The sequence below is a fragment of the Oncorhynchus mykiss genome, chromosome 9 (assembly GCF_057628025.1).
Source record: "Oncorhynchus mykiss isolate SJ-2025 chromosome 9, ASM5762802v1, whole genome shotgun sequence".
In the NCBI taxonomy this organism is placed as follows: Eukaryota; Metazoa; Chordata; class Actinopteri; order Salmoniformes; family Salmonidae; genus Oncorhynchus; species Oncorhynchus mykiss.
In genome coordinates this window covers 27,236,084-27,264,051 of record NC_143030.1, presented here as the reverse complement: position 1 = coordinate 27,264,051, position 27,968 = coordinate 27,236,084, and the positions used below count along the sequence as shown (strand labels likewise).

Below are 27,968 nucleotides of genomic sequence, written 5' to 3'. Positions count from 1 at the left end.
TTCCTCCAAACATAACGATGGCCAAACAGTTCTATTTTTGTTTCATCAGACCAGAGGACATTTCTCCACAATGTACGATCTTTGTCCCCATGTGCAGTTGCAAGCCGTAGTCTGGCTTTTTAATGGCGGTTTTGGAGCCGTGGCTTCTTCCTTTCTGAGGGACTCGTTTTACTGTGGATATAGATACTTTTGTACCTGTTTCCTCCAGCGTCTTCACAAGGTCCTTTGCATTGATTTGCACTTTTCGCACCAAAGTACGTTCATCTCTAGGAGACAGAACGCGTCTCCTTCCTGAGCGGTATGACAGCTACATGGTCCCATGGTGTTTATACTTGCATACTATTGTTTGTACAGATGAATGTGGTACCTTCAGACACTTGGAAATTGCTCCCAATTTCCAAACGGGGGTCTACAATTTTTTTTCTGAGGTCTTGGCTGATTTCTTTTGACTTTCCAATGATGTCAAGCGAAGAGGCACTGAGTTTGAATGTAAGCCTTGAAATACATCCACAGGTACACCTCCAATTGACTCAAATTATGTCAAATTATGTCAATTAGCCTATCAGAAGCTTCTAAAGCCATTAAATCATTTTCTGGAATTTTCCAAGCTGTTTAAAGGCGCAGTCAACTTAGTGTATGTAAACTTTTGTCCCACTGGAATTGTGATACAGTGAATTATTAGTAAAATACTCTGTCGAAACAATTGTTGGAAAAACAAACAAACTATAGTTTGTTAACAAGTCATTTGTGAAGTGGTTGAAAAACAAGTTTTAATAACTCCAACCTAAGTTTATGTAAACTGTATATACTGAACAAAAATATAAACGCAACATGGAAAGTGTTGGTCCCGTGTTTTATGAGCTGAAATAAAAGATCCCAGAAAATGTCCATACGCACAAAAGCTTATTCCTCTCAAATTTGGTGGACAAATTTCTTTACATCCTTGTAAGTGAGCATTTCTCTTTTGCCAAGACAATCCATCCACCTGACATGTGTGGCGTATCAAGAATATGATTAAAGCCCGGTTTTATTGCTTCTTTAATCATAACAACAGTTTTCATTGCGAAAGGGTTTTCTAATGATCAATTAGCCTTTTAAAATTATAAACCTGGATTAGCTAACACTACGTGCCATTGGAACACAGGAGTGATGGTTGCTGATAATGGGCCTCTGTACACCTATGTAGATATTCCATAAAAAATCAGCCGTTTCCAGCTACAATAGTCATTTACAACATTAACAATGTCAACACTGTATTGCTGATCAATTTAATGTTATTTTAATGGACAAAAAATGTGCTTTTCTTTCAAAAACAAGGTCTAAGTGACCCTAAACTTTTGAACGGTAGTGTAGATATATACAGTGCCTTGCGAAAGTATTTGGCCCCCTTGAACTTTGCGACCTTTTGCCACATTTCAGACTTCAAACATAAAGATATAAAACTGTATTTTTTTGTGAAGAATCAACAACAAGTGGGACACAATCATGAAGTGGAACGACATTTATTGGATATTTCAAACTTTTTTAACAAATCAAAAACTGAAAAATTGGGCGTGCTAAATTATTCAGCCCCTTTACTTTCAGTGCAGCAAACTCTCTCCAGAAGTTCAGTGAGGATCTCTGAATGATCCAATGTTGACCTAAATGACTAATGATGATAAATACAATCCACCTGTGTGTAATCAAGTCTCCGTATAAATGCACCTGCACTGTGATAGTCTCAGAGGTCCGTTAAAAGCGCAGAGAGCATCATGAAGAACAAGGAACACACCAGGCAGGTCCGAGATACTGTTGTGAAGAAGTTTAAAGCCGGATTTGGATACAAAAAGATTTCCCAAGCTTTAAACATCCCAAGGAGCACTGTGCAAGCGCTAATATTGAAATGGAAGGAGTATCAGACCACTGCAAATCTACCAAGACCTGGCCGTCCCTCTAAACTTTCAGCTCATACAAGGAGAAGACTGATCAGAGATGCAGCCAAGAGGCCCATGATCACTCTGGATGAACTGCAGAGATCTACAGCTGAGGTGGGAGACTCTGTCCATAGGACAACAATCAGTCGTATATTGCACAAATCTGGCCGTTATGGAAGAGTGGCAAGAAGAAAGCCATTTCTTAAAGATATCCATAAAAAGTGTTGTTTAAAGTTTGCCACAAGCCACCTGGGAGACACACCAAACATGTGGAAGAAGGTGCTCTGGTCAGATGAAACCAAAATTGAACTTTATGGCAACAATGCAAAACGTTATGTTTGGCGTAAAAGCAACATAGCTCATCACCCTGAACACACCATCCCCACTGTCAAACATGGTGGTGGCAGCATCATGGTTTGGGCCTGCTTTTCTTCAGCAGGGACAGGGAAGATGGTTAAAATTGATTGGAAGATGGATGGAGCCAAATACAGGACCATTCTGGAAGAAAACCTGATGGAGTCTGCAAAAGACCTAAGACTGGGACGGAGATTTGTCTTCCAACAAGACAATGATCCAAAACATAAAGCAAAATCTACAATGGAATGGTTCAAAAATAAACATATCCAGGTGTTAGAATGGCCAAGTCAAAGTCCAGACCTGAATCCAATCGAGAATCTGTGGAAAGAACTGAAAACTGCTGTTCACAAATGCTCTCCATCCAACCTCACTGAGCTCGAGCTGTTTTGCAAGGAGGAATGGGAAAAAATGTCAGTCTCTCGATGTGCAAAACTGATAGAGACATACCCCAAGCGACTTACAGCTGTAATCGCAGCAAAAGGTGGCGCTACAAAGTATTAACTTAAGGGGGCTGAATACTTTTGCACGCCCAATTTTTCAGTTTTTGATTTGTTAAAAAAGTTTGAAATATCCAATAAATGTCGTTCCACTTCATGATTGTGTCCCACTTGTTGTTGATTCTTCACAAAAAAATACAGTTTTATATCTTTATGTTTGAAGCCTGAAATGTGGCAAAAGGTCGCAAAGTTCAAGGGGGCCGAATACTTTCGCAAGGCACTGTAGATGTGTATATCTATTCAATATAAAGTTGTATTACGTTTTCTTGTTTTTCAGATCACAAAGAAAACACAATACTTTTTTACATCCAAATAACAATACAATATATGATGCCAGCTGATTGTCCACACTGCAGTTTCAGAAGGGTGTTTAATTTGCAATGCATTGTTTCCCAGGTGGCGGGAGTTGACACATTGACAGTCTTGGTTTCGGATTAAGTGTCTCTGTCTCTCTTGGCTGTAGGACCGTGTGTACCCTGACCTCCAGAGGCTGATCTCCCAGTTCGAGAAGTCTGTGCTCCTCGGGAAGGAGGCCCAGTGGGAACAGATTCTAGCCAGGGCTGCCTGTGTCAGAGACATTTGCAGAGAGAGGTGGGCTCCAACACTCCCCTGAGACTTATACGGTCTGTCCTCTTAGGGTTCTTCCTAAGCCCCTCGCTTTCTCTATACCAAGTGTGTCCAACCCTCCTCCTGGGGAGCTACTGGCTGTGCAGTCTTTTGCTCCGTCCCTGCTCTAACATACCTGATTCAACTGACCAGCTGCTCATCGGGACCTAGATTAGCTGAATAAGTTGTGTTGGAGCAGGGCTGGCGCAAAAGCCTGCTCACTCAGTAGCACTCCGGGAGGAGGGTTGGCCACCCCTGCCCTATGCCCTCTACCCTTCCACACTTCTTCTGCACCTTACACCCTTCGATCCATATTAGATATGCGCTTGTTCAATCTTTTGAAAGTTTCAGACCTACATAAGTGCCTTGGCGGTAAGGATTTTGAATTCGCTTCCAGAAAGAGGTTTTAATGACTCGTCTGTCCCAGGCCCTACCAGCACGGAGGGGACATGCTGGCTGCCATCACACACACTCTGGCCCAGTGTTCCAGACCAGACCAGGCCGCCCCTGCTGCCTTGGCCCTGCAAGGTCTACACGAGCTTTGCCGCACCGAGGTGAGAGTACACATGCGTGCCCGGGTTTCTGTTAGCCGGTAATTGCTGCCTTAATGGCTGGATATTTTTTTTAAACGGCAAATTAAAAAAATTGTGGTCTGACAAATTGACCAGGAGAAAAACCAGCATGCTATCAACGCGTCACCCACCACTTTACAATGTGAGCGTGAGGCAGTATGCATTTTGAAAACATACTTAGTTGTTTGACACCTGAATGTTTTACTTCATGTTATGAGGCATGTCTTCACATTCTTGAAAGTCCAACCATGGAAAGATGGAGGCAATTATTTCATAGCGTGAGTTTCAAGTTTGGGGAAGCATACAATTTATCCTACCAATCTGCCTGTCAGTTAGGGTTTTCATATAAGTGTTTTTGTGGATCAGTTTCATTTCAATAATGTTTTTGTTTCTCAAAATCGTTGTCATGTGGAAATCATACACATCTTTAGTTAAAATAATACAAATATTAAAGTCTAAATTCAACTAATGCGAGAGCACCAGCCTCTGCCATATGGACACATTACCGTAATCATTGGCTGCGAAATATCATAAATGAGCGCATGGAACTCAGAGATGACCAATGCAGCCGTTGGCCTATAACCTCCATTGTCAACCAATTCAAAATAGATAAAGCTGACAAATAAAAACAGTAGAAAATATAGCCTACTGATAAAATGTTGGTTCTTTCAATCACATTCATCTCTCTACTTTGCCCGTCTGCCTCCCTTATCTGTCTTGACTTTTGCTAGTGAAGTGCAAAATTCTATCAAATCCTCACTGGATTCTGCCCAAAGCTGTAGCTAGCAAACCTGCAACATTGTATCAACTAGCCTATTCTGGGCTCTCAGAGTTTCCCCCAGTGAGCTCGGGACAAACAGCTGTTTTTGCACAAGAGAAAGGTAGGCTATTTTATGACGTTTCCACTGGATATATGGGATGATCCGATTATGATATGTTGCTCTTTCACATGGAGGCTTGGTGATTACCGAGGGGTAGATTGTTTGAGGAACTCTTAGGCTATCATTCGCAATGGATGTAAAAAAAAAACGACTTTGTTGACTTAAGCTGAGCTTCTCAGTCATTTATTAGTGGTGGTTGTGGTGACTAAGACAATCAGAAAGCAAACATCCCCAAATGGGCACTCCTACAAGGTAGGCCCGTTGTGTGCGTGCTGAGGCAGGCGTGCTCCCTTATCATTAACAAGACAGGAGAGACCAGACCCACGCTCATTGCTCACATGGAGCACTCCAAACAATTAGACAATGGAAAAATAAATGATAGTTATAAAATAAAACCCAAACTTGTTTCTCACAAGTGTAGCAGGTTGTGAACTCTACAAATGACAGTTCCACTCCGAGAATGAGAATGCAAAAATAACTGTAGGCCTAATAATATAAATGCGTTTAACATAAATGAATGTAACCAAATGACGGGGATTAACAGTACATTTACTATTGGTGACAGATGTAATGGGGAATTGCTTGAAAACAAACAGTCAAAGGGAAATAAATTCACATAGAACAATGAATGCGCAAGTATTGGTGGGAGACAGCGGAGTGGATTCTGGAGATTTGAGCACATACATTTTGGAGAGCGAGACACACCTACAGGTTATCTTTGCCACACACCCCACTTCCTGTCTCATTGTTTAAAATTATACTCAAGGCGCATTCTCTTCACACACTTTAGATGCTTCTCACTGACCGCAGCAGCTCAATAATCAGCTAGGCCTTTTGCCACACAGCTGCCTATGAAGGACTTCCTCAGATGCCATTTCATACCTGTTCTATTAGTTTTCAGATCAACTTTCTTTCACCCTCTTTCTCATTTTCTAATGGAGATCTGTCATATACCTCTCGCATCAGGTGTGCTGATTACATTTGTCATTTAGCCGACGCTCTTATCCAGAGCGACTTACAGTTAGTGCATTCATCTCTAAAATAGCTAGGTGGGACAACCACATATCACAGGCGTAGAAAGGACATTTTTTCCTCAACGTAGCTGTCAGATTCAGAGCTAGAAAGGGGGTTTCGCTGGTGGTGTTACGGGGGTCAAGTGTAAGTGCTGATTAAGTGTTTATTTTCCCCATTTCTCCTGTGAATTGCATTTTGGCAACTGTTTGAAAAGGATGTTTTATTGCCTGCTTCATTACAGGAGTTGCATGTTTTGTTAAGATTCTGAACACAGTGAGTGAACGCCCTAAAGCATATCTGTCCGATAAATTTCTCAAATGGCTGGTAAATGAAGATATTCCCGTCGCGTTGTCCGGCGCCACATTTGCCTAACGGAAACCCTGACACACACACACACACACGCATGCACACACACACACACACACGCATGCACACACACACGCACTGCCACTAAATTTTCCTAAGATGTCCGAATACTGAATATGAATACTGCCTTACTTGGTATGTGCTTGTTACAATAAGCATAATTCAATAAACCCCCTAAGATAACGTTGTCTTCAGGTGGTAAACGTTGATGATGTTTTTCCAGGTGGTGGATGTGGGCTCCACATGGACAGCCTTGGGCCCTAAGCTGAGCTGTGACTCTAGACCTCTGGTGGTCAAGGCCATAGCAGAGCTCCTGGCTCTGCTGCCACAGCTCACTGTCAAGACAGAGGAGTACGAGGTACACCACCTGTCCTCCAAATCTGTGGACTATGCATAACACACCTGGGGCCCATATTTTAACAATGGCAATTTTAACATGTTTTTTGTTGTTTTTGTGCAGCATTTCATTTTGATGTGATTTGAGGCCTTTTCGCCCTTAACTCTGGCTTGTTCTCCTTCAGAAACTCAAAGAGCAGGTTGTCAGCTTTCTCTGGGGCTACGCTCTCAACAAGGTTGGTGGAGAAATCAGAGAAGTCTGCTTCCCAGACTAGCTTTTCCCAGATCTCTGTGCATGTTTTTGTTTTGATGGGTTTGTGTGTTCCAGGAACCTGAGGTGGCCAGTTGTGGATACAAGGCTCTGTCAGAGTTCTCAGAGGCAGCGCACACGCTCCTTCACCTCCCCGAGCAGGTGAGAGTACCACTGGATAGACGACGCTCTCCCAATGTCCCTACAACCACCTAGCAACGTTATGTAGTAGTAATTCATCCCTGGAGCGGCAGGTAGCCTAGCGGTAAGAGAGGCAGGCCAGCAACGGTAGGGTTGCCTGTTTGAATCCTAGATGACATTGTCTGCCGTTGTTCCCTTGAGCAAGACACTTAACCCGCCACAGCAACCGCTCCCCGGGCACCCAGTGTGGTAGCCCCCCACACCTCTCCAAAAACCTGTATATGTTTTGTTGGGGTTGGGTTGAAAGCAGAAGTCAAAATTTGTATGGACATTTATCTGCAATCGATAAAAAGTTATCTTAATCTGATTTTAATCCATTATACTCATAAATAATCAAATTGTTGTTTATCATTGTTGTGTAATGCAATCAGTCAGCCAATCATGTCTTTGGTATGCTGGTTTGTCTTCCTGGTAGGCCAGGCCAGTCGCAAAACTTCCTGAAAGTGTGGAGGAGGAACAGGTAAAGGAGAAAGAGGAGGAGGAGGAGGAGGAAGATTTATCCATTCCAGGTCCATCCTATGTGAAGCTCCTAGGTCTCACATCCCTCTCAGTCCTGCCAGGTAGAAGCTGCTCATATCTAATATACCCCACATCTCTAACTACCTTGGTTCTTTCCTTTTCTGTCCTTTTTATAACTACTGTACTGTTAGACACATATACTCACAACACACACATGTGCTCGCTCTCTCTCACTACAACTCTTTAGATTCACAGCAGTACTGAGCACCGTGCCAACTTTTGAGGATGGGACTAAATGTTTTCGGATGTTGATTTAATAGTGTATTCGATTTAATGCAGCGTTTAAATTGTTTTGTGTGAAACTATTCAGCAATACCTCCCGAGGACTGTCTCTACATGCTGAAACGCAGCACCACAGAGCAGTTGACTCGAATAAATCAGAAATTCTGCCCCAATCCCTCGACAGCCTCTTTCGACCAAACTCTACCCCACTCCAGTTTCCAGCTCCAATGTAATTTAATGAAGCGTGTCAATTATATTAAACGATGAGGAATTCTGAAAAGTAAACCGACACTCAATGTCCTTTTGTCGACGTGCTTTGTTCCCAGACGCCCCGGGCCACTCTTTTCCTTCTCTGCCTCGTAAAAATAAACTGTGTGTTTATACCATAGTCTCCCATTGTGTGTGAAACTGTGAATACTCTTCTCTGCTCTTACACGGGTTGGGGACATCCATCATGGCATCCATTATATACAGTATGTTTGCCCAAATTCAAATAGTATTTGTTTTTATTTCAAATAGTGTTTCATTTAGCCTTCCTGAGTGCCGGATGGGTGCGGTTTGCACTTTTGAGACTTCTATTTTGTTCCATTGCAGAATTCAAATATGCCACTATCGCCTCTTTTCCAATTTCTTTCTCTTTCTCTCACCACCCCCCTCTGTTCAGCATTTGAGCTCTTCCTGACCTCACTGGTGAGGCAGGAGATGAGTCAGATGCCCCGTGGGGTGTACCACTCTGCCCTGAAAAGGGGGAGCCTCCGGTCAGAACAGGGGAAAACGGTGGCAGGGATCCCAGGCTTCATGCTGAAAACCTATGAGAAGAGCAAACAGCCTGGTCTCAAACCTGGCCTGGCAGGTAGGTACCAACACACACCATCAATAAGAAAAATTCAATAACAGGGAGTCCGCTGGTCCTTAAAAAAAATCTTAAATTACTTTATTTAAGGCCTTAATAAGTCTGCTAAATTGTTGACATCCCCTGTATTGAAATATAAGGATAAATTAATAAAATCAGGAATTGGCTAGTCAGTTAAAGGTATGCAAAATGAATCATTCTTGACTGCATGAGTTACTATGCATTTAGTCTACTGTTCATGAAAATAAAGGTTACATTTCTCAAATGAATATTTATAATTTATTTGACTAGACCAGGTTAGCTAGGGTTTCCGCAAATGTAAGTTTCATGTGATATAATGTTTGTGTTTTACAGCTGGCCTCCTTCTCTCCTTTGACTTGCCCGTCCAGACCGACCGAGATGGACGACCAATCAACCGCTTCCTCCTCAGCAGGGGGCGGAGCTACCAGCAGATGTTAGCCACTCTCATTCACGAGGTGACCTCCCCTATCTCTCTCTGGCTGAATCCCAAATCACCCCGTTCCCCTCGGCCCTCCATTTGTGCGTTCACGTGCACCTCTGCCATTTGCACAAGTGTCCCAAAGCTGAGGGAGTGACATTTATTGAGGGTGTAGGGGTTAATTAGACCCTCAGATAGCAACTTCGGACGAGCCAGCAAAGCTGCCAGCTTCAGACCGAAGTGCTATCCCGACACACACTGCGATATGTTTGGAGATTGTGCAATTTCATAGAAAAGAATGGAGAAGCGTGCCTAATTATGTTCCACATGCATGTATTTCTGATTTTGAGACTTAAATACCTCCCAAATTAAATGTTAAACTTACTGAGGTTTATATCTTGTTAAACAACAGGGGGTTTGTTCATTTGAATTGCGTTGAGTTGGTAGGGGCAAGGGGATGTCTTCTCTCTCTCTCTCTCTCTCTCTCTCTCTCTCTCTCTCTCTCTCTCTCTCTCTGTAGATGCCTTTCTAATTCTCCCCTATATCTTTCTTTGGTTCATGTTTTCTCTATCTACTCACATTCTCTTCTTTTTCTGTTGTCCTTACCTTTTCTGTTTCTCATTGTCTTCTCTCGCTCTTTCTTTCTCTCCGTCCGTCATCACCACTGGCTGGTTGACTTGAGAAAAGTAACCTGAACATTTACACATTTATACTTTTGTCTTTTTTATCTTGTGGCCACTGTGTCTCATCCAACAGCCATGTTTCAAACTGACAGCTGTTACGGTGACCGTATTACCGCCACACCGGCGGTCATGAGTCATGACAGCAGTCAAATTCCACGTGACCACTTAGTCACAGTAATTAGTCTTCTCCAAGCTCTGCTGCTGCTGCTGGTCATTAGTAGCCTACCAAACTTGCTAAATGCCTGGTACTCAGCACTCTATTGTCCCTCTGATCACTCTGACATCAATGCAGATGTCAATGAAAATCTAATCAAACACTTCATGAGAGCCCATGTGCTCATGTTGCGCAACATTTCTATAGGCTATGCAATTGCAATAGAAAACAGAGTGATGGCTTCTGTTAAAAAGAGCAGGAATCTATCAGCTTTCCATAGGCTAGGCCTACTATATTTACCTCTCAACTTTCTTATTTTAAGCACATTGTTTCTCTTTACGAGAGGAGTATATCCTACCTGGCAGGCATGAAAATGAACCACGTGAAAAGTGTCCTCCATTCACTATTGAAGTGCATAAATGACGTATGTTTTTCCGCTGCCCCTGTTTCGAGACAGGTGCATGATTATGCTCCATTCTCAATCAATGCAAATTTCACACATGTATTATTTAGTACATGTAAAGACAAGATTAAATCAGTAATGGTGTGATGGGTGACAATTTTAGCCCATCACTTGTGAATGATATATTATCACAGCTTAAGGCAAACAGCACATTATTTTTTGGGGAGACTTTTTCAAATCATAGTCGCACACCTCATGTAGCCTAGCCTATATGTTTCGATACGGTTTGTATCACAACTAAAGTGGCCAAATAACTTCTTAAAATGAAGCACATTAATCTGCTTTACAACGGGTGTAAAGCCTAACTGGCATTACATATGCAGCGGGGGAGTTTCAAGTTTGGGAAGTTCATTATCACCTTAAAAATGCACCTTTATAATAAAACCATTACATGCATAATCACATTTGTGGTCACTTTTGAGAATGGTGTTTTCCTGCTAATGGAACATTTGCACTTATAGCATTGCTGCGCTTATAATGTGAAGAAATAGCCTAATAGTTTATCAACATTTTAAGCTAAATGTTCTCATCTGTTGCGCCAAGCTCATTGCTTAAAACATGTTTTTTGATGCTAGTGATTGTATTAATCTGGGATCCATCGCATCCTACATCTGTCCCAGACTATGTTTGGAATATTTATTTCTCACACAGAATAGGTCAACTTTTGCACTATGGCGGATAGTAGATTGACAAAGGCTAGTGCTTTTGCTGTCTGTTAGACCTACTCATCTTGTTGGCTGACGGAAAGTAAATGTGGACAGTTCTTCCAACATCTTCAATATGTGCCTCGGAATTGGAAAAGTATGTGCGCAATTTGCATCCCCAATGTGTCTGTCTTCAGCTTGTGAGAAAGACCTGATCACGTGACTGAGCACCAAGTGAGTAAGAGGTGCTTCGGCACATAGCCGGGAGAAGGGAATTAGAAATCCGGGAAATTCGAGGCGTTATCAAGGTGCTTCAGCACATAGCCGGGAGAAGGGAATTAGAATTCTGGGAAATTTGAGGCGTTATCAAGTGCTTGTCAAATTGTGAATGAGAGACTGATGAAGTGTGTACAGCCTGTGCAAATCATCATTAGAGTTGCATCATGCAGCCTTAGAATGTATTAGAAATCTAAACGTATGGTCCAACATTTGTGTCACAACTAAAGTTGCATAAATAACTATAAATGAAGAAAGTAGGAGCACCTGTTTCTTTGTTAACTGCTCAACACAGAATAAACGCATGGAGAAAATGTCCTTTCTGTTTTATTCAGCTAAGTTCGATTGCATTCTTCACAATATAAAGTAATGCCACAGAATTCTAAGCAAATCTTGTCTGCTAAACGAACTAGTGTAACCCACAGCCATATGGCGTAGCCATATCAGGGCCCAACATAAGGACAACTCAGAGTATGTTATTCTGTTCTTCTGAAATAGACTACATTTTCTTCATATCGTTTTCTTTAGATCTGTCTAAAATAAATAATGGATTTATTGTGTTGGTGTAGGCTATATTACATGGATTTATTAGACGTTTTAAAATGTAGATGCTCCAAAGGTCTTTATCAGTGGCTTGTAGGCTATGCGTGGAAGCCAGGAGATGCTAAATGTGTTTATGTTAATTAACGGTCAATTACCATGAGACCAGCAGTTGTTTGCTTGACAATCACTGGCTGACAGCCCTAGTTGTACGCTCCAGTGACAGTTTAACGCATCCTCATCATACTACACAAACGGTTTATTTTAGCAGTCCACTCATCAACCTTCCCTCTCAAGTGTTTTGTTTATGAGTTGCTAGATATGTTTGTGTACACTTAGGCTTACTCACACTAGACAGGAAAAATGCTTTCTATGAATACTCCACACCAAGATGTGTGATGATCTTTGGAAACATGTACAGTTCTTTTTATATAAACGTGTTTAAAGATGGATGACCTACGTCACCATTTTCTGTTTATTTGTACAGATACATTACCGTCCAAAAGTTTAGGGTCACTTAGAAATGTCCTTGTATTTGAAAGAAAAACATGTTTTTTTTGTCCATTACAATAACATTAAATTGGTCTGAAATACATGGTAGACATTGTTAATGTTGTAAATTACTATCGTAGCTGGAAACTATTTCATGCGAGAAATTGCCAAGAAACTGAAAATGCCTAGAAGGCCAGCATCCCAGAGTCGCATCTTCATTGTTGAGGTTGAGACTGGTGTTTTGCGGGTACTATTTAATGAAGCTGCCAGTTGATGACTTGTGAGGCATCTGTTTCTCAAACTAGACACTAATGTACTTGTCCTCTTGCTCAGTTGTCCACCAGGGCCTCCCACTCCTCTTTCTATTCTGGTTAGAGACAGTTTGCGCTGTTCTGTGAAGGGAGTAGTGCACAGCGTTGTACGAGATCTTCAGTTTCTTGGCAATTTCTCGCATGGAATAGCCTTCATTTCTCAGAACAAGAATAGACTGAAGAGTTTCAGAAGAAAGGTCTTTGTTTCTGGCCATTTTGAGCCTGTAATCGAACCCAAAAATGCTTATTTTCCAGATACTCAACTAGTGTAAAGAAGCCCAGTTTTCTTGCTTCTTTAATCAGAACAACAGATTTCAGCTGTGCTAACATAATTGCAAAAGGGTTTTCTAATGATCAATCAGCCTTTTTAAAATGATAAACTTGGATGATCTAAACCAACGTGCCATTGGAACACAGGAGTGGTGGTTGCTGATAATGAGCCTCTGTACACCTATGTAGATATTCCATAAAATAAATCAGCCATTTCCAGCTACAATAGTCATTTACAACATTAACAATGTCTACACTGTGTTTCCGATCGATTTGATGTTATTTTAATTGAACAAGGACATTTCTAAGTACCCTAAACTTTTGAACGGTAGTGTGCACGTATGAATGTGCATAAATACTCAGTGTTTCTCTTCTCTGTGGTCAGGTGAACATTCAGCCATCAGAGTGGCATCGGGCCCTCCTACTACCCCAGGCCTGGCGAGGGTTCATGAGCCGAGCGTACCATGCCGTCCTACAGGTGTGTGCGTGCCGTATGAATACAGCATGTCTTTCTGTTTATCTCCATTGAGTTTCCTGGTCAATTTATGGTCATGGTTGCCGTATGAATGCGGTTGATTTGCGACCATGGTTGCTGTACCGGTATGGTGTATGTGGTTGCTGTGTGGTCATGGTTGCTGTGGTCATTAGGGCCGTCGGGCAGAGCTGGAGATGCAGCAGAAGCAAGGCAAGGAAAGTCCAGAGGAGCTGCAGTACAAACAGCACTGTGCCTGGCTCTGGTGAGAACACACACACACACACCTGTCTTTAAACATGCTGTTCTATTCCACCATAATCCAGCTCATTTTATAACAAAGCACATTCTATTGGTCCCTGTAGCCGACAGTATGACATTTTTTAAGACTATGGAACAACAGGACATAGTTGAGCTTTGCGGAGATGGTCATTTTCTGAATTACTTCCTCTGTGGCATCCACCATAAAGCCCTGTCATTTTGACTCCTCTCCCTATAATCAAAAACATCTCAGCTCTTAACACAGATTACTCTGCCCTTTACCATTGGGTAAAAGACGCAGAATTAGGCAACATTCCTGAATAAATCTAGTTAGTTTCTGTCACTGACTTACACTGGAATTACATTACAAGATTGACAATAGTGTTAATAGTTTTTGTATAGCTTCGCATGAATCTAACTATCTAATTTGGATGCCAGTCTTGTAATGTAATTCCAGTGTATCTCAGTGACAGAAACTACTAATTAGATGTATTAACTTCCTAAAACAGCTCTCTTTTCAAATGAGGGGATGATTTGAAGGCTAATCTGCCAGGAATATGGGCTACATATCAATAGTCTAAAATAGTTTCCTCTCCTCGTCACAATATTCTGGTATCTAATTATTTAAAAAAAAATATATATATATGCACTTTAGCATACACTATCCAAAGGGACTAATAGTCATACACACATACATATTTTGTATGGTTTGCCCCAGTGGGAATCGAAACCCACAATCCTGACTTTTCAAGCGCCGTGCTCTACCAACAGCGCCAAATAGGACCACTTTTCTACTATTAATGGCTGACAGTGATGTGAGGGAAATGTGCACTGCAGATTCTTCCAAAAGGTTAACTGAAGATTCCAGGCATACTGGCATACTAAGGTGGATTAAAACAACTGGTCCATCCATCACCTCAACAGAGATCACTATACCAGTCCTTCATGAGGTAGTCACCTGGAATGCATTAAGGTGTGCCTTCTTAAATGTTAATTTGTAGAATTTCTTTCCTTCTTAATGCATTTGAGCCAATCAGTTGTGTTGTGACAAGGTAGGGCTGGTACACAGAAGATGGCCCTATTTGGTAAAGACCAAGTATTTGGTAAAAGACCAAGAACAGCTCAAATAAGCAAAGAGAAATGACAGTCCATCATTACTTTAAGACATGAAGGTCAATCAATCTGGTACATTTCAACAGCTTTGAAAGTTAATTCAAGCACAGTTGCAAAAAACATCATGCGCTATGATGAAACTGGGTCTCATGAGGACCGCCACAGGAATGGAAGACCCAGAGTTACCTATGCTGCAGAGGATAAGTTCATTCGAGTTACCAGCCTCAGAAATTGCAGGCCAAATACAGTTGAAGTCAGAGGTTTACATACACTTAGGTTGGAGTCATTTAAAAATTGTTTTTCAGCCACTCCACAAATTTCTTGTTAACATACTATAGTTTTGCCAAGTGGGTTAGGACATCAACTTTGTGCATGACACAAGTCATTTTTCCAACAATTGTTTACAGACAGATTATTTCACTTATAATTCACTGTATCACAATTCCAGTGGGTCAGAAGTTTACATACACTAAGTTGACTGTGCCTTTGATTGTGGAAAATTCCAGAAAATTATGTCATGGCTTTAGAAGCTTCTGATAGGCTAATTGACATCATTTGAGTCAGTTGGAGGTGTACCTGTGGATGAATTTCAAGGCCTACATTCAAACTCAGTGCCTCTTTGCTTGACATCATGGGAAAATCAAAAGAAATCAGCCAAGACCTCTGAGAAAAAAAATTGTAGACCTCCACAAGTCTGGTTCATCGTTGGGAGCAATTTCCAAACGCCATAAGGTACCACGTTCATCTGTACAAACAATTGTACGCAAGTATAAACACCATGGGACCACGCAGCTGTCATACCGCTCAGGAAGGAGATGCGTTCTGTCTCGTTGAGATGAACGTACTTTGTTGCGAAAAGTGCAGATCAATCTCAGAACAACAGCAAAGGACCTTGTGAAGATGCTGGAGGAAACAGGTGCAAAAGTATCTATATCCACAGTAAAACGAGTCCTATATCGACCTAACCTGAAAGGCTGCTCAGCCAGGAAGAAGCCACTGCTCCAAAACCGCCCTAGAAAAGCCAGACTACGGTTTTCAACTGCACATGGGGACAAAGATCGTGCTTTTTGGAGAAATGTCCTTTGGTCTGATGAAACAAAAATAGAACTGTTTGGCCATAATGACCATTGTTATGTTTGGAGGGAAAGGGGGAGGCTTGCAAGCCGAAGAACACCATCCCAACTGTGAAGCACGGGGGTGGCAGCATCATGTTGTGGGGTGCTTTGCTGCAGGAGGGACTGGTGCACTTCACAAAATAGATGGCTTCCCGAGGAAGGAAAATTATGTGGATTTATTGAAGCAACATCTCAAGACATCAGTCAGGAAGTTAAAGCTTGGTCGCAAATGGGTCTTCCAAATGGACAATGACACCAAGCATACCTCCAAAGTTGTGGCGAAATGGCTTAAGGACAACAAAGTCAAGGTATTGGAGGGGCCATCACAAAGCCCTGACCTCAATCCCATAGAACATTTGTGGGCAGAACTGAAAAGGCGTGTGCGAGCAAGGAGGCCTACAAACCTGACTCAGTTACACCAGCTCTTGTCAGGAGGAATGGGCCATAATTCACCCAAATTATTGTGGGAAGCTTGTAGAGGCTACCTGAAACGTGTGACCCAAGTTAAACAATTTTAAAGGCAATGTTACCAAATACTAATTGAGTGTATTCTGACTTGTGACCCACTGGGAATGTGCTGAAAGAAATAAAAGCTGAAATAAATCATTCTCTCTACTATTATCCTGACATTTCACATTCTTAAAATAAAGTGGTGATCCTAACTGACCTAAAACATGGAATTTTTACTTGGATTAAATGTCAGGAATTGTGAAAAACTGAAACAATTTGAGTAAGGTGTATGTAAACTTCTGACTTCAACTGTAACTGCACGCACACCAGTGGGAACATCGGTGTCAATGCATGCTCTCAATGGGACAGACATCCGCCATGTGAGTGATGTGCTACGCTCAGATGAAAAGAGACTGTGTGCGTGCGTAATCGTAAATCAAGACATGAGAAGATGAAACGTTCATCCCCCCGTCCAGCGATAGACTCTAAATCATCCTCCCTGTCTTCCTCTCCCCTTCTCTCCCTCTATCCTCTCCCTCTACACAGGGTCAGGGACCAGCTGACTGATGTTGTCAAATCTGCAGCAAAGTAAGTCTGTTTGTCTCCTCTGCATTGACATTGAATTTCCCACCGTGTCAAGTGTATGCATTAACAATGTAACTTTTTGCATTTATATTGCATTTATTATTATGGTAAGGGATTTTACCGATTGTTTGTCTGTTGATAGCTTTGGTCTCAACAAAACTGTTGGACTATTCTAGACTAGGTCAGTGCCATCATTCAAACCCTTGAAGCAGGTGCGTTTGTACTGGACTGGAACAAAATCCTGTGCGCACTTAAAGCCCCCCAACACCGGGATCGAGGAGCAGTGGCCTGTAGCCACACTGTTTGGTTGACGATGGCGGTGAGTCCTGCTACTGTTGTCATGGTAACCCTGTGTTACACCTGTGTCTCCGTGGCGATAGGGACAGTCCGGTGGTGCAGGGGAACTCCATCTTGGCTCTGAGCGGTCTGGCTTCGGTGCTGGCCAAATACGAGAGCAACATGCCCGCTGACACGGAGGGAGGACTTGGGGTAAGAGCAGACTCCACACGTTATGGGAGCATTGTATTTTATAGTACTGGTACTTACCTGGTATTAACTAGGAAATTATGTAGTGTCAAGGGATACTAGTACCCTGGTGCCTAGTAGTGTTTGTTATAATGAATCTGAAGAGAAAACAACAAATAATGCATGCTACGGGTGTTACTGTGTAATTACCATTTTACCATGTTATTTCTTATTATAAACTGGGTGGTTCAAGCCCTGAATGCTGATTGGCTGACAGCCGTGCTATATCAGCCTCGGGTATGACAAAACGTTTATTTTTACTGCTCTAATTACGTTTGTAACCAGTTTATAATAGCAATAAGGCACATCGGGGGGTTGTGGTATATGGCCAATATACCACAGCAAAGGGCTGTATCCAGACACTTCGCGTTGCGTTATCCCTTAGCTGTGGGTTATTGGCCATATTACCACACCCCCTCGTGCCTCATTGCTTAAGTAAATAGCTGGTCATTTCTGTACCATAAAATAAGAAAGGAGTGTCTCTGAAAGTATCCCATTGTTTTACCAGATAAATGTCCTAATAAATATGAACTGAAGAAGGACCACAGTCATCTAAAGCTTTTACCATTTGGGTGGTGCTGTAACTCTCCCCTGCCATGTTTGTTGTGGTATATGCTGTAGGTGGGCCCTGAGATCCTGTCCACATCCACCTGGCTGGCCATGGTCCTGGACACTCTCCTCAGCATCGTCAGCAGCAGCTACAAGCCCAGAGGACAAGTCTTCCCCTGGTTCCTACACGTCAGTACACCAACCAAGCACAACAACTAGAATTATCACTGAATTATGCTGGCATCTAAATCATGCTATATTGATGTTACATTATAAAAAGAAATGGAAACCTGTACACTGTTGTTGAATGTTTCTACAATACCATTCAACAGTATGGGTAGGCTTATATTTTTTTATTGTTTAATTAGTATTTTCTTCAACTTACTGATCCTACTTAGCGGTCCTACTCGGGAGAGAACACGGCCAGTGCCATCGCCCGCTCCTGTGCCGCCCTGGCCCTGTCCCTGGTGGTGCCCGTGCTGGTTGCCTGGCACAAGGACAGCGTGCCACAGGTCCTAGCCACCCTGAGGGCGGGGCTTCCCGGCTCGCCCACCGCAGACGACTCCCAGGCCGTCCAGTTCCACTCTGGCCTGGCCCTGGGCATGCTGCTGTCCTGCCTGCACCAGGAGAGGCTCAGGTAGGAGGCTTGCCATGGGGGTAGAGATGGGGTGGTGTGTGTGTGTGAGAATTGACTCTTGAGGTGTGTGTGTGCGTGTTTATTTGTTTGTTTGTTTGTATTGTGACATTGGATGTCATCGGGTGTTATTGTGTTTCTGTGTTTTTCCAAAGCATTCCCTCTGTTCCTTCCTTCTATCTCTCTGGTTCAGTGATGTGTCAGGTCAGAAGATCACAGAGCTGTTGATGAGTTCTCTAGACACTCTGGAAGCCTGCTGCTTTGACAGCAACCTGGAGTACAAGTGAGTGTGTCTGAATTGCACCTAAAAAAGTGTTCAATAAATATAAGATATGAGAATGGCTGGATTGACACTGCCCTACCATCTTATACAGTGTATTCAGACCCCTTGACTTTTTCCACGTTTAGTTAACGTTACAGCCTTATTCTAAAATTGATTAAATTCATCAAAATAAAAACAATCAATCTACAAACAATTCCCCAAAATAAGAATGTGAAAACACGTTTTTAGAAATGTTGGCTAATTATTAAAAAAAAAAATTTAAACATACCTTATTTACATAAGTATTCAGACCCTGCTATGAGATTTGAAATTGAGCATAGGTGCTTCCTGTTTCCATTGATAATCCTTGATGTTTCTATAACTTGATTGGAGTCCACCTGTGGTGTATTCTATTGATTGGACATGAGTTGGAAAGGCACACAGCTTTCAATATAAGGTCCCACAGTTGACAGTGCATGTTAGAGCAAAAACCAATCCATGAGGTCGAAGGAATTGTACATAGAGCTCCGAGCCAGAATTGTGTCGAGGCACAGATCTTGGGAAGGGGACCAAAACATTTCTGCAGCATTGAAGGTCCTCAAGAACACAGCGGCCTGAATCATTCTTAAATGGAAGAAGTTTGGAACCACCAAGACTCTTCTTAAAACTGTCCGCCCGGCCAAACAGAGCAATCGGGAGAGGGGACAAGGGCCTTGGTCAGTGGGATGACCAAGTACCTATGGTCACTCTGACAGAGCTTCACTTCCTCTGTGGAGATGGGAGAACCTTCCAGAAGGACAACCATCTCTGCAGCACTCCACCAATCAGGCTTTTATGGTGGGTGGCCAGACAGAAGCCACTCCTCAATAAAAAGCACATGACAGCCCAATTTGAGTTTTCCAAAAGGCACCTAAAGGACTCTGACCATAAGAAACAAGATTCTCTGGTCTGATGAAACCAAGATTGGCCTGAATGCCAAGCGTCATTTCTGGGGGAAACCTGCCACCATCCCTACGGTGAAGCATGGTGGTGGCAGCATCATGCTGTAGGGATGTCTTTCATCGTCAGAGACAGGGAGACTAGTCAGGATCAAGGGAAAGATGAACGGAGCAAATTACAGAGAGATCCTTGATGAAAACCTGCTCCAGAGCTCTCAGGACCTCAGACTGGGGCAAAGGTTAACCTTCCAACAGGACAACGACCCTAAGCACACAACCAACACAACACAGGAGTGCCTTTGGGACAAATCTAAATGTCCATGAGTGGCCCTGCCAGAGCCCGGACTTGAACCCGGTCGAGGATTTCTGGAGAGACCATAAAATAACTGTGCAGCGACGCTGCCCATCCAACCTGACAGACCTTGAAAGGATCTGCAGAGATGAATGGGAGAAACTCCCCAAATACAGGTGTGCCAAGCTTGTAGCATCATACCCAAAAAGACTCGAGCCTGAAATCGCTGCCAATGATTCTGAATATTTACTGTACCAGTCAAAAGTTTAGACACACCTACTCATTCCAGGGTTTTTCTTTGTACTATTTTCTACATTGTAGAATAATAGTGAAGACAACAACTATGAAATAATACACATGGAATCATGTAGTAACCAAAAAAGTGTTGAACAAATCAAAATATATTTGAGATTCTTCAAATAGCCACCCTTTGCCTTGATGACAGCTTTGCACACGCTTGGCATTCTCTCAACCAGCTTCATGAGGTAGTCACTTGGAATGCGTTTCAATTAACAGGTGTGCCTTGTTAAAAGTTAATTTGTGGAATTTATTTCCTTCAATGCGTCTTTCCTCAAGCCGATCAGTTATGTTTTGACAAGGTAGGGGTGGTTTACAGAAGATAGCCCTATTTAGTAAAATACCAAGTCCATATTATTACAAGAACCGCTCAAATAAGCAAAGAGAAACAACAGTCCATCATTACTTTATGACATTAAAGTCAGTCAATCCAGAAAATGTCAAGAACATTAAAAGTTTCTTCAAGTGCAGTCTCAAAAGCCATCAAGTGCTATGATGAAACTGGCTCTCATGAGGACCTCCACAGGAATGGAAGACCCTGAGTTACCTCTGCTGTAAAGAGTTCAAGTAACAGACACATCTCAACATCAACTGCTCAGAGGAGACTGCGTGAATCAGGCGTTCATGATTGAATTGCTGCAAAGAAACCACGACTAAAGGACACCAATAAGAAGAAGAGACTTGCTTGGGCCAAGAAACGCAATCATTTTTCATTTTGCTCTGATGAGTCCAAATTTGAGATATTTGGTGAGATGCAGAAGACGGATGATCTCGGTGAACGGATGATCTCCACATGTGTGGGTCCCACCGTGAAGCATGGAGGAAGAGTTGTGGGGGTGCTTTGCTGGTGACACTGTCTTGATATATTTAGAATTCATGGCACACTTTAACCAGCATGGCTACCTCATCATTCTGCAGCGATACACCATCCCATCTGGTTTGTGCTTAGTGGGACTATCGTTTGTTTTTCAACAGGACAATGACCCAAAACACACCTCCAGGCACACCTCCAGACTTTTTGACCAAGAAGGAAAGTGATGGAGTGCTACGTCAGATGACCTGGCCTCCACAATCACCCGACCTCAACCCAATTGAGATGGTTTGGGATGAGTTGGACTGCAGAGTAAAGGAAAAGCAGCCAACAAGTACTCAGTATATGTGGGAACTCCTTCAAGACTGTTGGAAAAGCATTCCAGTTGAAACTGGTTGAGAGAATGCCAAGAGTGTGTAAAGCTGTCATCAAGGCAAAGGGTGGCTTCTTTAACACTTTTTTGGTTACTACATGATTCCGTATGTGTTATTTCATAGTTTTAATGTCTTCAATATTATTCTACAATGTATTAAATATTAGAAATAAAGGAAAACCCTTGAATGAGTGGGTGTGTCCAAAGTTTTGACTGGTACTGTATGTAAATGTGATATTTAAGTTTTTTAATTGTAATACATTTGCAAAAATTTAAGAAAATGTTAAGTCAAGGGGTCTGGGGGTCAGCGAACGCGCTGTATGTGCGCATGCGTGCGTATGAGGTGGCAAGCTTTCAGTTTGTGCAACAATGTACTCCCCTACTATTGTCCGTTTTCCACTACCTCTTCTTTCTCCAGTGCGGGCTGTGTGCTGGGACTAGGCCTGGTGCTCGGGGCCCTTAGTGGCAGTGGACAGACAGAACACCGGGCCCGTGTGGGCCTCACCCTGGACAAGCTGCTGGAGGCCCTACAGGGGGACAGCAGCAGTCAGGGTCGCATGCTGCAGGAGGTTCATATTAGTTTATATCTCATTCACTGCTATTTTACTCTGTAGGGTCAGATTTGACACCTGAAACAGGATTCATAACGATGTCTTCCCTTAAATAAATAATTTATAAGGTTATTAACAGATAATATGTATAGTGTGCTCGCTCACCTTTTATGAATCATTATTATTTTTTTTTTAAATGTCCATATGCTATCTCCTTCCCTCATTCCTTTCCTCCCTCCCTCCCTCCCTCCCTCCCAAGGTGTTGGCCTACTCTGTAGCAGGTGTGGGGGTGGCAGCCTTCAGTGGAGGGGTAGTTGATGCCCTTAAATCAGAGGAGATCATGAGCACTCTCCGTAGCATGACAGAGGAGAGCCAGCAGGTGAGATGGTACATTTTCATGAGTGTGCGAGGTTTGTGTGTGTGTGTGCAATGTTGTTAATCTACAACTATACGTCTTTCCTGTGTTGTCCAGACTCCAGGTTTCTCATTGGCTCTTGGCGTGGTTGTTCATGGTCTGTCATCCTGCGGCCACGGCAAGGCAGAGGACATCCAACCCCGCCTTCTGGATGCCTGGATCAAGATCCTACTGGCTGAGGTACTGGAACGACAACCAGGGCAGAGCAAACGTTTACCTATGTTCCAAACAAGCTATTTAAACAATGGGCCTGGCATCGCAAGTAATTCATGCCAATGAACAGTGTGAGTCCGGCTGTAATTAATTGAGTGTGCTCTCCTCCCCTGTGTTGCAGGGCTGTCCCACCATGCAGAGGCTGGCTGCTGTCAACGGCCTGGTGGCTCTGGTGGGATCAGAGACTGGCATCCTTCAGGTGAGTCTTCCTACATGCAGTGCTGTACTGTACAAATACAAAAGGTAATCCTCCCAAATGAACAGTTCAAAAACTTCCCCCTAGAAAGAGCCAAACACCTATTTATGGCTTTACATGTGCAATGGTAGAGTGTGTTCTAAGTGAATATAAGCAAAGAGTATGGATATACTAACAAGATGTCTCCCCGGCCCTAACAATGGGAGTCGTCGTCGACAAAGCAGCACGGCAGGCTGTCTAGCTCCCACCTATCCTTTCTTTGGATTGGCGGATACATCTCATTATTGTAATCCTTTTTTGAATATTCAATGAAAGTTGTTGAAGTCAACTGCCTGAATTCAATGGAGAGAGATGCTGTGCTACTAACCTCATGTCATGAATATGCATGGCCATCTCGAAACAACTCCGATATAAAGTATTTTTTCTCAAAGTTGCCAGGATGTCACGTGTCCTACTTATATCAGTACACTCGTAACAACTTAAGCATTACAAAACTTCTATAGATCCATTAAACCTCACTTAGCAAATAAGCCATATTTTTGGGGGGACCAAATTCGACACACTCTCATTGACCTCCATACAAAAACTCCTTGCTTGGCGAAACAACGTCACCTGCTGGTGGGAAACTGATTTTATGCCCAAGTGGGCCTCTCTCTTTCTCTTCCTCTCTGTAAAAAGTGACAATGTGTGTCTGTTCTCTCCCTTCTAGCTGAAGAATGAATCTGAGCAGTCCTCCCAGCAGCAGTCCAGAATGAACGAGGTCATACGGGCCATCACACAGGTAAGAACGTTGATTGATTGAGGACGTTTACTGTCCTTCAAGAGGATGTTGTTTTAACAGCTCACAAGGGACATGCATAAAGCAAGAAACAAGCAACAAACTAACACTGCTCCTGTCTTTCACCTGTAGATCATCACATTCTCAGGGGCCATCGGGCTGCAGTCTAACAGTGCCTGTCTGGTGGGGCATCTCCACCTGGCCCACATGTCCACCAGCCACAGCCGCACAGCAGGTAAGGACCACACAACAACATGCCTCAGACCTAACATACCTAGAGATTTGTGGCTTCATAGAGATCCTATAATTCAGTGGTTCTATACCAGTGGTCACCAACCTTTTCTGAGTCAAGATCACTTTCTGAGTCAAAATGCATGCCGAGATCTACCACTCTGATTTCTTTTCATTAACATGACTTAAAAAATGTAAGCCTATGCAATATTAACCAATTAAAAACAGTACTGTAGAAATTAGGTTTGTGCAGTAAGCTATCGTCCCAATTCATTATCACCACATACTGGCTTTGCTTCAATTGACCTGCCTATGCATTGCTGTTCGGGACATTAAAACTATACAAACAAAATTTGAGGTAGGCTATATGATCACACCGGTAATAGAGCCATTGGTGTAGTACTTGTGAGGCACAGCTGAGTGAGCATACATTTAAATAATTATATTTTTATTTTACTGGGCTGGTGCCTGCATCTGATGGTCAGTCTCAGCGGAGGGAGAGAGCAGCAGACTGAGGGTCCGTCTCTCAACATCCCTCCGCTTTCCCTTTCCTCCACTGACACTGACCAAAAAAGGGACACTGTCTTCCAGCTGATGGCGAAACTCGAGTCACACCGCATTATTTCTGCCTCATGTACAAATTAATGTTGTTACACCTATAAAAAGAGAAAGTGAAATATTCCTTGATATTAAAAAAGACCCAAGTCGCTAATAATAACAACAACTCCCCAGACCTTAATCCCATTGAGAACTTGTGGTCAATCCTCAAGAGGCGGGTGGACAAACAAAAACCCACAAATTCTGACAAACTCCAAGCATTTATTATGCAAGAATGGGCTGCCAGCAGTTAGGATGTGGCCCAGAAGTTAATTGACAGTATGCCAGGGCGGATTGCAGAGGTCTTGAAAAAGAAGGATCAACACTGCAAATATTGACTCTTTGCATCAACTTCATGTAATTGTCAATAAAAGCCTTTGACACTTATGAAATGCTTGTAATTATACTTCAGTATTCCGTAGTAATATCTAAAGACACTGAAGCAGCAAACTTTGTGGAAATTAATATTTGTATCATTCTCAACTTTTGGCCACGACTGTAGATACACTTTCCTTCTCATTCATTACTGCTGCACTGCTTGTTGTAGCGCTGAGTGATAATAGGAAGAACAGGAATTTTATGGATTATAGAAGTGTTGAATACAAAGTGTTGACAGTGCTGAGTAAGAACACTCATAAAAAACAGCATCTCTTTGCTGTATTCGTTGACCGTCTCTCTCTAGTAATGCTTTTAAACGTTTTGAAATCTCACAGTATCAATTTTGGCGTAGCTTTCTTTTATGTCTGCTTCATTATTGCAGACTCGGTCATCTGAGCAATCTGATTGGCCAGCGGGAACATAGTGCACTTGATTTCCTCTCCAGGCCCACCGGGAAGGCAGAGTTTGTACCTTTAGACATATGAAAGGGCAACAGTTTGCCTACCCGAATAGAGAAAAGGACTCATTCTCCTGTTATGTGTCACTGTGTTTACCGCAATGAGCATGGAGAAAAGAAAGAAAACCAGAGAATTAGCTGAGGAGGTCAAGACACAAGATTGTAGCCAAGCGTTGACAATCTCAAGGCTACAAGTCCATCTCCAGAGACCTCGATGTTCCTGTTTCCACCATACGTAATGTTATCATGAAGGTTAGGGCCCATGCCACTGTAGCCAGCCTCACTGGACGTGGCCGCAAGAGAACTTGATGGAAGACTGCAGCGAAGGATTGTTTGAATGGTGGAGAATGCACCTCGATCAACTGCCACACAGACTCAAGCGGACCATCAGACACAAAGGTATGACAGTTTCAACTCACACCATCCGTCGCCAACTCAATGAAAGGGGGTTATATGGTAATACACCCAGGAGGAACCCACTGCTGCGAGAGAGACATGCGAAAGCCAGACTGCAATTTGCCAAAACACACCTGAACATGCCAAGATCCTTCTGGGAGAATGTCCTCTGGACAGATGAGACCAAATTAGAGTTTTTTTGGCCAAGCACACCATCTCTCTGTTTACAGAAAACAAAATGGAAGTTTTCAACGAAAAGTACATCTTCCCTACAGTCGAACATGGAGGAGGTTCAGTGATGTTTTGGGGTTGCTTTGCTGCCTCATGGCATCATGAAATCAGGAGAATACCAAGGCATTTTGGAGCACAATGTCGGACCCAGTGTCAGAAAGCTGGGTCTCCGTCAAAGGTCATGGGTCTTCCAGCAGGACAATGACCCCAAACACACTTCAAAAATCACCCAGGAATATTTTCAAGACAAAACTCTGGACTGTGCTGAAGTAGCCAGCAATGAGTCAAGATCCTAAATCCCATTGAAAACTTGTGGAGAGATCTGAAAACAGTAGTTGGGAGAAGGCACCCTTCAAATCTTGGAGAACTGAAGCAGTTCTCAGAAGAGTGGGCCAAACTGCCAGTACAAAGGTGCAGGAAGCTCATTGATGGCTATAGGAAGCGCTTGATTGCAGTAATTATGACTAAAGGCTGTGCTACCAAATATTAAGTCTAGGGTATCAATAATGCCATTTGTTTATTTTCTGATTTACTTCATAGTTGAAGTGTACCTATGATGAAAATTACAGGCCTCTCTCGTCTTTTTAAGTAGGAGAACTTGCACAATTGGTGGCTGACTAAATACTTTTTTGCCCCACTGTATTAAGTTCTGAATGAAAAACAAACGTTCTGTAATATTAACAATTAAATAAATTGTGGAGACCAAACGCTTTGATCAATTTCAACTTATTTTTAGTGAAAATTGTGAGTTACTTGAAAAAAGTGCAAGGGTGCCAATATTTTTGGCCACGACTGTATGTACTTCTATGCATGACTCAGTATTTTCTTTTAAATACTTTAGGTAGACTTAGCTTGCCCCGTGTAACACAACTAATGGAGTCGTGCTAAACGTGTAAATCCTGCCCCTTCCAATGCATTAGAAAAAGCTTAGTCAAGCACCTCTCTCTCTCTCTCTCTCTCAGTGCCCCAGGACTTCAGTTACCTCCCAGAGAAGAGTGTTATCAGATCTGTTGTGGACTTCCTCACCGAGGCAGGAAAGAAAGGTCCAGAGTTTGCCCACCCTAGCCTGGTGAAGACAGCCCTGTCCTCCCTGGCCACAGTGGGAGGGAGTTACCAGTACCCCCCTGTCAACTGGAGCGCCATCCTGTCCCCTCTCATGAGGCTCAACTTTGGTACTGTGATACCCTCCCCACCTATCTGTTCCACATAGTCATACACTTCACAAACACGCAGATAAATGATATGGCCTCCTTGTAAAAGAGATGTTCATCTCAGTAGGAAAGGATAAATACGTACACACAGTGAAAGCCTAGCAATCATGGATTAGCAAAATACATGTTATTTTCCCAACAGGTGAGGTGGTCCAACACCAATGTATAGAGCTGGCATCCAACCAAGCCCAGTCTTCCCAGAGTGCATCTCTCTTCCTGGGGGTGTGGCTGAGCCCACCCCTGGTCCACAGTCTTAGTGTGAGTCCTCCATAACCCCATTTGTAATCCTCTATGAATATGCCATTCAGGGATTTTCAATTCTGAATGTCAGTGGATCGTCAAAGTACTATGGGTTTCATTTTCTCCCAGGAAGTTTATTGGTCAATTATTGTTTGGCCAGACATTACAGCTTGTAATAACCCCCCCTCTGGGAACGAAGTGAAGAGTGCGAGCCCTCCATTCATTCTTCCTCCACGGTTCTCTTCCCCCTAGATGTGGACGCGAGGTCACCTGTACGACAATCTCTCTGTATGGATGAAGCACGTGTCGGAGGACAAGCTTCAGGTTTACGTGGAGACCCTGGGTCTGCAGCAGTTCCAGCAGGACGTCCGGCCCCAGCGCCTGGCCATCTGTTTGTCCCTCCTCCGGGGCCTGGCACAGGCCATGGCCCTCCCCAACCCGCCCAACACCGTCTGGGCCGTCCTGTGTACTACTATAGAGAAGATCTTCAACGTACTCCCCAACCACATACAGGCAGGGAAATCTTTGTTTTTTTAGA

The 27,968-nt window shown here is 43.0% G+C and overlaps 1 protein-coding gene across 4 annotated transcripts in view; it reads left to right on the top strand.

Annotated features, from left to right (window-relative positions):
• The window catches only part of focad (focadhesin), a 63,721-nt gene that overhangs the window by 30,713 nt on the left and 5,040 nt on the right, over positions 1–27,968 (top strand). For all 4 annotated transcript variants that reach the window (XM_021615173.3, XM_021615174.3, XM_090183861.1 and 1 more), the window contains 24 exons: positions 3,231–3,358; positions 3,801–3,927; positions 6,430–6,564; positions 6,728–6,778; positions 6,871–6,954; positions 7,409–7,553; positions 8,399–8,587; positions 8,942–9,063; positions 13,245–13,337; positions 13,508–13,596; positions 16,817–16,858; positions 17,236–17,344; positions 18,002–18,118; positions 18,328–18,566; positions 18,757–18,846; positions 21,955–22,105; positions 22,347–22,466; positions 22,560–22,682; positions 22,837–22,914; positions 23,621–23,692; positions 23,822–23,924; positions 26,942–27,151; positions 27,333–27,448; positions 27,683–27,943. In XM_021615173.3, coding sequence (XP_021470848.3) covers positions 3,231–3,358; positions 3,801–3,927; positions 6,430–6,564; positions 6,728–6,778; positions 6,871–6,954; positions 7,409–7,553; positions 8,399–8,587; positions 8,942–9,063; positions 13,245–13,337; positions 13,508–13,596; positions 16,817–16,858; positions 17,236–17,344; positions 18,002–18,118; positions 18,328–18,566; positions 18,757–18,846; positions 21,955–22,105; positions 22,347–22,466; positions 22,560–22,682; positions 22,837–22,914; positions 23,621–23,692; positions 23,822–23,924; positions 26,942–27,151; positions 27,333–27,448; positions 27,683–27,943 — 2,994 coding nt within the window. The remainder of the gene's footprint in view (positions 1–3,230; positions 3,359–3,800; positions 3,928–6,429; positions 6,565–6,727; positions 6,779–6,870; positions 6,955–7,408; positions 7,554–8,398; positions 8,588–8,941; positions 9,064–13,244; positions 13,338–13,507; positions 13,597–16,816; positions 16,859–17,235; positions 17,345–18,001; positions 18,119–18,327; positions 18,567–18,756; positions 18,847–21,954; positions 22,106–22,346; positions 22,467–22,559; positions 22,683–22,836; positions 22,915–23,620; positions 23,693–23,821; positions 23,925–26,941; positions 27,152–27,332; positions 27,449–27,682; positions 27,944–27,968) is intronic.